Raw genomic sequence first — 11,308 nt, forward strand, 5'->3', positions numbered from 1 at the left:
TAACTGCACAGAGAGTCAGCAGTATCAGCGTCGAGTCCACAGGAAGATGGCGCTCCCCAAGAGTCCGGACCTTGCCGCCAAAACTGCTGACTCTCTGTGCATTTAAGTGACGATGCTGGTGGGGTCCACAGGAAAATGGCGCTCCCCAAGGGTCCGGGACCTTGTCGCCAAAACTGCTGACTCTCTGCGCATTTAAGAGACGATGCTGGTGGGGTCCACAGGAAGATGGCGCTCCGCGCGGGTCCGGACCTTGCCGCCAAACCTGCTGACTCTCTGCGCATTTAAGTTACAATGCTGGCGGAGTCCACAGAAATATGGCGCTCCCCGCAGGTCCGGGCCGGCAGGAGCTAAAGGCAGAGAGCAACGAGCAGCAGCACTTGAACCATCACCGACCTGGAGTTGCCGCAGGAGCCGGACAGTGAGGGCAACCCGCTGCACCTTCTGGCTGGACAACCTTCTCTCCCTGGAACAACTGCAGCAGAATGTGAGTACAACCTACATCGTGCAAACAATACAGAGTCTGGAGTGTATATAACAATATCCCCTTCCACCCCCACTTGAAATGAATAGTAAGAATGATCTTTCAACGATTTATCCCTTATCCATAGGATAGGGGATAAATACTAGATTGATGTTGATGGAGGGTCAGGGGTTGGGGGGCAGTAGGTGCTGGGAAGGGGATGTTTTGGTTGTCTGTCTACCCCTTTCCTGAGCTTAAAGGGGCAGACCCCCCCAATTGAAATTCAGTCTGACTACAGCAAGGCCGAATATAGGGTATCTGCACTGCCTCTATTCCGTCAGGAAAGGGTTAATAGGAGCACTGCAGATACCCTATATTCAGCCAGGCTGAATTCCAAGTGGGAGGGGGGGGAGAAACCCCAGTCCTCAAGCTCAGGGAAGGGGCAGACAGACAACCAAAACACCCCCTTCCCCAGCATCTACTGCACCCAAAACTCCAGCCATTTTGATTTTTTAAATTTTCAAGTAGCTGCTGCATTCCCCCCAATGGTTAGTGACAAGTCAATGTATATACACACACCTCTGGAAAAGTAAGCAGGTACCATTCCTTTATCATAAATTATGGCTGTTTTCTGCCAAAGTCCATACAAAGTCTACAGTAAACGCTAAATTATGCAGGTTACAGTGCATTCCAATGAATAATTTTACATGCCCTCCAATCCAGGAAGGACTTATAGTCCATCAAGTGTCTCTCCTATCACCTCACCTCTGTAAGTGGTTGTCAAACCTGCCTACTGGCTGGAAATAGTGGAGTCTGCCATCAGGATAAAGCATATTAAACCAGCAACACACATAGAGCAGGCTTATATGAATGGGACACCCTTTTCCTCCATTGCTGAAATATTAATTTATTTCACAATATGCAAGTGAGCAGACTGGAGCACTAAGGACATCTCCATTACTACAAACTTCCATGCCCTAAACTGGTCTAATGTGCATCTTTTCCTTCTCCCTTCTTTGAGTGACAGGGCCAGGGAGCTATGCTGAAATCTTGCCTGCCCTCATGTTTTCCTACACTGGTGTATTAGAGTAGTATGGGGCATAGCAGTGTGGTGCAACAGAGGTGCCATTGGGGCTCCAGATTGCTCATTTGCTTATAGTGAAAGTCTTAGCAACGGAGACACAATTATAAACGGTAGTTTCGAATAGTACGCTCCCATAGGGGTTAAGCGGCAGGACGCCGCTCGTGGCTGCATGCCTGCTGCACCCATGCATTCCTATGGGAGCGTGCCATTTGAAACTTTTTTAAAAAAATTTCTGTTAGTACTATTAATGGGTTAATAAATGCACCCATATACCCAGGTCCGTGTTTTCAATTATTTCTGGGTGCCTCTGGGAGCTCCTGGTAACTTCCACACTAACCCCTCTCACCTTACTCTCCCTCCCCTTCCTCTCTCCCATACACCCCCCTCCCTGTCTCTCTAGCTATCCCATTTACTACTAGCCCTTCCCTACCTATTCAGCCCAAACCCCATACTCATTACATACTTACTTCCTGTGCTTACGTACTTCCAGACTTCTTCCTGTGGGACGGCCATCCTTTACTGATTCTGAAGGTGCACGCTCCTCTTCCTGCGCTGCTCTGTAGCGAAGGATCCACCTATACTGTGCAGGTGTGGGAGCTGCGCAGCAGAGGTGGATTATCAGCAGCAGTGCACAGAGTAACGCTAGGAGAAGCGTCAGCAGTCCGAAAAGGAGGAACCATCCTGCAGGTAGAAGCCTGGAAGGTAAGTATAATAGAGTGGATGGAAAGGCGGTGTGGGGGGAAGTAGTAGTGACGATCCATATCATCACTGGATAATCATAAAATGTACAATTTTGATAAATTATGTTATTTACAAGTAGGAGGAGGATGTTTAGATTAGTGTAGGAAGTTCCATTTATCCCGGACAACCCCTTTAACGTTCCCCCACCACTCCCATGCTGCAGCAGATAACTGAGCAGCAGTGGTGCCCTCCTACAGCAGTCAAGTCCAGAGGCAGAGGTGAGCAGGAAACCAGGCAGAGTGTGGAGGCAGCAGAGGATTGCTGAGGGGGACTGTTTCTGAAATATTCTTTGGACATCCCCTTTAAGATCACGGATCACATAAAAAAAAAAAAAAAAAAAAAAAAAAAAGCAGACAACCATGGCATATTCTTACAATAGATAAGTTAGCTGGTGGTGGGTACTTTAACATAACATGTAAAACTGATTCATTTAGTGGATTTACTAAATACTATACCAGGCTCAGTAACACATTACAAGTAGAGATGAGCGAGTACTGTTCGGATCAGCCGATCTGAACAGCACGCTCAATAGAAATGAATGGATGCACTTGGTATTTCCGCTTTGACGGCGGCCGGCCGCTTAACACCCCGCGTGCCGGCTACGTCCATTCATTTCTATGCGAGCGTGCTGTTTGGATCGGCTGATCCAAACAGTACTCGCTCATCTCTAATTACAAGTAACCAGTGTGAGAAGGTGACAGGTAAAGTGCTGTCACGGTATATCTCCTTCACATTCCTGACATATGTGTGGTCCAGGGCGGATCTAGAGTGGGCCCCAGCACAGGTGTAAATCCTACGCTCATTACTAACCCATAAAAGGCTGCAGCACCTGCAGTTCATGGCAGAACCTGGGAGGAGAGGAAGAGGCAGGGTCTGTCCTGATACACTGAGAGCTTGGTGAGAGACCCTGTGCTATTTTGTTTTGGTCATGTGGTTGATAGTAAGCCACACGTACAGATAGTAATTTCTGTTTAGTTAGCGCTTAGCCAAGCAGGTTTTGTCTTTTTTCCTGAAGTTAAGGCTGTATTTTATTTGGCTTATCCGGTACCCGATTTAAAGGTTTATTTATTTTGCTGGGATTTTTTTTTTTTTTTTTTTCAAATAAACCAGTTTTAGCTGCATATTTTGTATCCTTGTCTTGACTGTTTGGGTCTGCACCACTGCTTCTACCGAGCTAACTTCCCCACACCAGTTACCTAGAATGACACTAAAAGTGACAAACGTATCAAAAGGATTTTCTCAACACAAGGCAAAACTGCATAATGTTAAAGTTACTGTCCAGAAGGGAGCTGAAGACTGGTATACACGTCAGTAGCTACAGGGGATGATTATTTTTCTCTGATTTCACTCCGTTTTAGTAGCTCAGCTTCATTTTACAGCACTTAAAATCTGCAACTATAGTTTACTTACAGTGTCTAAAGGGAGTCTGAGGTTGTCAGACACATCCCCTAAGCTTCATCATTGGTCTCCATCCGTGGAAAAGGGGGTTTACCAGGGAACTGCTACACATATACTCAGGAACGTACACTGGGGAAGAGGACACTTGGAGGATCACAAACCATTTATATATTGTCTACCTAATGCAGTGAATGGAACACATACAGATCATAGTGACCTGACTTTACCTCTGTTCATATCTGCACATCATTTCTGTTACTCTGCTCAGTCATAGGACCAGAGAAATAAGAACATTCTGCAGTGATGGCTCCATCACAAGACAGACAGCAAAGAAGTGCAACAGACCCTACTGACTAATGGTGACCCTTGGCTTTTACAGGTAGCCCGGCACTACTGGGGGGCATCCTTCCCAAATCTTCAGGTAGAATCTACCCAAATCACTCATTGAAGCAAATGGGAGTAGGAAATCTTTCTGCCATCAGCAGTAAGACTTCCACAGTGGATTTTGCAGCAAAATCCGCCTTGTGAACTTACCCTCAAAGAGCACCTTTCATCACCTCTTACAGGTTCAAGATCTTTGCATCTGTTAATAGGTGCTGCTCCTTAGATTCCAGTACAGTGGGAATTTTATCTCTAGCCTCAACTGTTCCTAAGCAACAAGTGCAGGTACCAGCTCTAAGACTCTGGTTAAGTGACCGCCAGGTCAGAGGGCAGCCACCCATAACTGTGTATAGAGCGCTCTATACACACCGATTGGGAAGGTAATAAACCTTCCCCGCCTCCTCTCTGGGAGCTCCGGCTGATGTTACAGCCAGCTCCCTGTTTCAGCAGCTGCATGATTTTGTGCAGCTGCTGAAAACTGTAAGGACGTACCTGTACATCCTTGCAGAACTAGATAACCACCTTCTGGACGTATATACTCTATAGACAATCTAGAAATTTAGAAGGGGGCCTTTCACCATGTCCACGGATTCAAGTTCAAAGCATTTATTAATAGACACTACTCCACTGATTCTGGCAAAGCAGGAATTTTTTCTCAAGCCCCCATTATTCCTGAGCAATCAGTGCTGTTCTTTTTGATGTCTGATGTGCTATTTAAGCTCTGTACTGTAAAGCAGGGCGTGTCAGGCAGGAGGTGTGACTCAGAGCTCCAATCAGAAGCAGCCAGTGTCAGAGCTCAGAATCACACCCTTTGTCGGATCCTGCCTCACAGTGCCCTTCTACCAGCGTTGATTGCACAGGAACAGTAGAGGCTAGAGAAAAAATTCCAACTGTTGCCAGAATTAAATGGAACCAATCAGATTACGCAAAGAGCTGGACTTATTGGAGGTGGAGAAAGGTCCTCTTTAAACTCGTCCATTCTTGGTACTGTTGATTATTCTGTCAATCCATCACTAGTTAATGCTTTACACTATTCATAGGCAATAAAACATTTGGGCGTGAAAACGTTCATGTGAATAACCCCATTTCAATTAATTGTTTTAATGAAGACATGTGAAGGCCATTAAATAAAACTACTGTCACACATCCATCAACATCATTTGTGTGAATAGAGCTTAACCACTAGAGTACTAGACCAATTTCTGTTTCAGGACCAGACACATTTTCGTAGAACGCGCAAGATGACATGCGTTATATGAACATGCCATTGAACTCAATGGCTAACTACATTTTACACATGTAAAATGTACAGAATACACCAAGCCCTTTTGTAGTTTTAAGGACTCTAACGTTTTTATCATTTGCGTTATTTTATTGCGTTGTGTTCATTTCTGCAGCTTTTCTCTGTGACACACAGGGCTTTATTTTTAGGGCTAGTTCACACGTAGGCAAAGGGGCGGATTTTGACAGCGGATTTCGCTTCAAAATCTGCCCCTTTACAATGGTGGTCTATGTAGACCACCGGGCTTTTTTTTCCCGCTAGCGGCGGGCTGCCGGTAGCGGAGAAAAGAAAGGACATGCCCTTTCTTCAGGCGGAAGCCGCGCGGCTTCCGCCCCCGGCAGCTCCCTCCTATGTCGGCTCATTCATTTGAGCCGACAGTGGAGGGGAAAGCCACGACCGCGATGGTCACGGCAGGCGGGTTTTGACAAGAGAGAGACGCGGCTCACTGCGTCTCTCTCTGTGTCAAAACACGCGCGGGCAGTTCACGTGTGAACTGACCCTTAAGCTTTTATTTCTGCATGTTTTTTATTTTTTCTTTATATCCCTTAAAATATAAACTAACAGTAGAAAACCTGTCTGTTTTTCACTTTTAAAATTTTATTTAATAGCACAAAGTGCTACTAAAAAAACTTTTTAAAGCAAGGGCCCACATGGCATAAACACCGCAATTTGCCTGCAGCAGAAAGGCAGTGGCATTTTACGGTCAGAGCAAAGTGGATATGCGGTAAAAACTGCAGTGCAGACAAACAGCGATTGTAGTATATTGGTTTTTGGACGTCGTGCCACTTTTGCAGAGCTCCTGAATTGCCAGTAAAGTGGAATCTACAGACATGTGACCCCATTTTGGAACAGACACCCTTTAAATGTCATAGCAAGCAATTTTAACACTTGAGTGTTGCATCCATTTAATTACCAGAAATGAATACACAGCTGATAATGAAAAGTGAAAATTGTTATTTTTCCAGAGATCCGCCATTTTGGTGCCCAGCTTGAGTCAGCACAGAGACACAGTCCAAAAACTGGTAAACAGGTACCCTGGACACAACAGCATTTGTGGACGATACAAGCTCGGTACAACATACTGCACACTGAAATTCCGTATTCCTGGTATAATTGCAATTTTTTCCTTTCACCATCAGTTGTTTGGAAGATAAATGAATGCAATGTTTAGGGTATGGGCAGCACGGTAGCTCAGTGGTCATCACTGCAGCACTTGAGTCCTAGGTTCAAATCCTGCCAAGGGCAACATCTGCAAGGATGTTCTCCCCGTGTTTGCTTGGGTTTCCTCCGGGTACTCCAGTTTCCTCCCACATACCAAAGACATACTGATAGGGAATGTAGATTGTGAGCCCTATGTGGGACAGTGACTGACAATATCTGTAAAGTGCTGCGGAATATGATGGCACTATATAAGTAAGCATAATAAATAGGGGTTAACAATGCTCACTGTGACTTTGGATAAATTCCAGAGGAAAAGTTTCCAAAATGGGGTAAAAAGTCAGGGAATTCCATTTTACTGGCATTTCAGGGGCTCTGCAAAAGTGTTGTGATGGCCAAAAAGAAACTGTCTAAATCTGTGCTCCAAAACCCAAGATAAGTGCTCCCTCCCTTCTTTGCCCGGCTGTGCACAGACAGCAGTTTATACCCACATATGACATTAAGTACATTGGCATGTGGGCATAAACTGCTGTTTTGGCACACAGCAGGACACAGAAGGGAAGGAGCGCTGTATGACTTTTGGAGTACAAGTTTAGATGTTTGGTATCTGCATGCCATGTGATGTTTGCAGAGCCTCTAGAGTACCAGTAAAGTGTAAGTGACCCTGTTTTGAAAACTGCACTCGCGCTGTACTGTGGAGTGGGGAGGAACTCCCCCCTCCCTCCCTGATAATGCTCATCTATGGCTGTATTCACACTGAGTAACGCTGGCGTTTTTTGTGCTTATTTTTGCACATAGCGCCGTGTTAACGCCGCATTAACGCGGCGCTATTTTGCGGTGGCGTTGCCCGGCGTTAACGCGGCGCTATGTGCAAAAATAAGCACAAAAAACGCCAGCGTTACTCAGTGTGAATACAGCCTATGGACGAGTACTGCAAGCAGATGGAGGGGGCGTTCCTCCCGGCTCTCACAGCACAGCGCGATTGGCTGTGCTGTGAAGAAGGACGTCTCTGACTAACTGTCAGAAACGCCCTTCTGACCATAGAAGAGCTACGGTACCGGGACCGTAAGCTCTTCACACCGGGCACAGATCGGGAAAGCCGACAGTGCGCTGAACTCAGCGCACTGTCAGCTTTCCAGCAGTATATAGAACTGCCTGTGGGAAAAATGGTGAAAGGTCCTCTTTAACTGTGTGGATTTATAAAAAAATAAAATAAAAATTGGGCATTGCTTTCTAACATTTAAAAATTTTTGCCCTTTGCCATACAACATAAATAATTTACCTTTATTCTATGGGTCGGTACGATCATGGAGATGCCAAGTTTATATATGGTAGTTTCTTTAAGCGTTTATAATTTTGTAGTATAAAGATCAATTTTGGGGGGGGAAATCTATTTTTCCACTGCCATCTCCTGAGAGGCAAACAATTTTTATTTTTAGGCTGCTTTCACACGGAGTAACACTCCGCTCATTCTGACACGTAAACACTTGTCAGAGTGCGCGATGTAAAACAGAATCCCATTGACTTCAATGGGTTCGGTCTTACGCACGCTACCCATTGAACTGGGAGGCTTTTTTTTTAATTATTGCTTTCAATGTGTAGCGCACGTAAGACCAAACCCATTGAAGTCAATGGGATTCTGTTTTACATTGCACACTCTGACAAGTGTTTACGTGTCGGAATGAGCGGAGTGTTACTCCATGTGAAAGCAGCCTTATATTGACAGAGCTGTTTAACCATGTACTTTTTACATGAAAAGCTCTACTTTTTATTGGTACCATTCTGGGCCATATATGACTTTTTAATCACTTTTAAATCCATATTATCTGATGCAGGATGGCAAAAATTATTTCTTTTAGTGTTTTTATTACCTTTTTTTTCCTCTGACGTTTACTGTGCAGGTTAACTAATTGTTTATCTTTTATTGTAGTTTGTTACGGATGCAGCGATACCAAATATGTAGTGTTTTATACTGTATTATGTGTTTTTATACTGTAGAAGGGGAAAAGGGGCACTTTATTGGGGGTTTTCATTTATTTTTTTTATACTTGTAAATATATGGTTTTTCCACATATTTAATTTCTTCCAATATTAAATATGAACCAGTGATCGGAGATCGTAAAGGTATTGGATCGCTAGGGCAACCCCTTGGTTGCTGTGGTCATGATTGACCGCGACATCTAAGGTGTTAATACCCGCAATTGGAGCTCAACTCCGGTCGCGAGTGTTACATGTGTGTCTCAGCTGTTGCTTACAGTTGACACCCGCTCAGCTTCTGAGCGGGTGACATTAAAATGACGTACTATCATGTCATCTTCCATTAAGATGTTAACAGACGTTTCATTGAATTCAATGTCTATAATTGGGAGGCATTCACATAACCGTTATTTTGACGGTCCATTGTAATGGACCATTAAAATATAGGTCTTGTCCTATTCTTGTCCACTTTTACGGATCCCTGATATACTCAAATGTACGGGAAGTCCGAGAAAAAAGGTGCCCCTTAGGTGCAAGACACCCGTGAAAAACTGATGCTTGTCATGGCCATTTTTACCCTTGGTCGTTTTATTGTAGCCTTTTAAAAGCTCAAGACACTTGCACATGCCAACATCAGAATGTTAATCTAGAGATTTCTATTATAACCCACACCAGAAAACTGACGTAAAGGGATTGATAAATCTCTCCTAGTGTCGTTATCATCTTCCTTCTCACCATCTTCAGTAAGTCCCATGATTACAATGGGACTTCTTTTTTCTATCATGGATTGCTATGCAAACAGGTGTTTCTCTGCTGTCTGCAGATACAACTGACAACTACTACGTGACCTATGATTCAAACGCATGCCCCTGTTCTTCTATAAAAAATGCCTCACACTTAATCCTTAAAGCCCACCTCTGCAGATCCACCACCAGTATTCACGGCACTTCTGGTCCAGAACCAGGAGAGTATTTTTGGGGGGGTTTATTTTGTTACCCGTTTCTTAATTATTTTTGAAAATCCTTTTAAGTTGCAGTCTAGCATCCAGTAAACGTGGCATCCGTTGGTCACATGGTAAAGCCATAGCTCCATTCCATTAATATTAAAGGGAATGAGCTACGGCATGGCCATGTGACTAATTTAAGAAGAAGAAAGCAGCAATGTTTTTCAATCCTGCTCAACTCCTTGAATCCTAATTGTCACATGACTGTCACTAAGATTTTGCCATAAGGTTGAGAGATCCTGAGTGTTCAACTTCAAGCAAACACCCAAATAAAGAAAGATGACAATCACAAATATACTACCGGTTAGGATGAGATTACCCTCTCCTCATCTTGTCAGATTCCTCAAAAAAAATCTTAATAAACTAAGGTATCAATACCTCCTACAAATTCTATAGGATCCATTCTGAACAAAAGGTATGTTTTATGTCCATCATAGATGAAAAGCTTAGAGTAACAGTGGAATTACATAAGTCTCTGTTCTATGGGGTCTGTGGTCATTTACCTCAGAGTGATGGGGGTCGTATCTGGCCACGCAGGAAAAAAAAACAAAAAACTAAGCCCCTGCCTGAAAAGGTGCAACAACAAAATACATATACCAGAACGAGTATAGCAAAACAAACTAAGTCATAAAGGATAGTGATCATCCTACAGATGAAACCATTGCTCTGTATAGACACTCACTGATATAGGGCACTTTCATGCCCCAAACCAGAGCCACTGGGACAGGGACAAGGCTAGATGTTTACTAACAGTGTCTGGAGCATGAGGCATGTATACAGAGGTGAGATACCACAAGACATGTGCAGTGCAGGAGAGCAGGCCCTGGTCCCAGCACGTCACATATGGACAGAGCTAGAATGAATGGCCCAGTGACTGACGTGACACATCTACTAGAGAGTAAGCACAGGCAGCAGTGTTTACATGTCAGCTGCAGCATGCACAGGAATCCCCCGCCGCCATGTATGTCACTGCCAGGAATGCCAGGCACATCCCCGGGAGAGGCAGCGGGCATGACACTCACCTGTGACAGGCGCAGCGGGCAGGCTGGGGACAGCAGCTTTCACATCCCCGTTCTCCTCCGCGCCATCTTCGCGCCGCGGCTTCTTCTTCTCCTTCTCCCGCTTCTCACTCGGTTTCCGGGGCTTCTCGCTCGGTAAGAGACGAGCGGGCGGAGGCGCTGACTGCAGGGAGCGGGTCGAGCCGGGCGGGGCGAGGCACAGGCTGCCGCCGGCCGCTAGCGGGGCACTCCATGTCGCTGAAGTAGCATAGCCCGATCCAGGTCGATGACTCCCGCCCCCTCCACCCTCGCCATTCACACGCTTCGGCTTGGAAACCTTTTCATCTGTCCGAATTTTCTTGGCGGGATGCAGGTCACGGCTGCTCGTGCTGGAGGAAGAGGACGAGGAGGAAGAGGTCGGCGGGCGAGGCTTTCCCTCTGCGCTGGATTTCACCACAATTACATCTCTCGGTTTGGGCAGCGGTTCATGTTTCTCAGCTGGCGCAGCACGAACACTATTCCACAGCTCCGCCATTTTGGGCTCCTGCGATGCCTAGACTCCGCCGCCGAGCTGCCAGGGAGTAGTGGGCGGGGCATAGGAGGCTAACCAATCGCACCTCGAGGGTGGGGCGGGATTTGGACAATAACTACCAATCGCGTGACTAAGAAGGGGCGTGCCTAAGCGTATGACGGCAATGTAGAAGTCGGAGAAGCATATGGGAGTCGGGGCCATTTTGTTAGTATCGCCGCGGAGGGAAGGAGGAGCGGTGGATTGTGAGGGAGGTGGTTCCTGCCGGAGCGAGCTGGCCTGCCGGAGGGTGTGAGG

At 45.6% G+C, this 11,308-nt stretch overlaps 1 protein-coding gene across 1 annotated transcript in view; it reads right to left on the bottom strand.

Annotated features, from left to right (window-relative positions):
- Positions 1–11,071, bottom strand: part of RSBN1L (round spermatid basic protein 1 like) — a 50,607-nt gene extending 39,536 nt beyond the window's left edge. Inside the window, exon 1 of the mRNA XM_075274098.1 lies at positions 10,507–11,071. Within this exon, the coding sequence (XP_075130199.1) occupies positions 10,507–11,017 (511 nt within the window). The 5' untranslated portion in view covers positions 11,018–11,071. The remainder of the gene's footprint in view (positions 1–10,506) is intronic.
- Positions 11,072–11,308: the final 237 nt, after the last annotated feature.

This window comes from Leptodactylus fuscus, chromosome 5, assembly GCF_031893055.1.
Source record: "Leptodactylus fuscus isolate aLepFus1 chromosome 5, aLepFus1.hap2, whole genome shotgun sequence".
In the NCBI taxonomy this organism is placed as follows: domain Eukaryota; kingdom Metazoa; phylum Chordata; class Amphibia; order Anura; family Leptodactylidae; genus Leptodactylus; species Leptodactylus fuscus.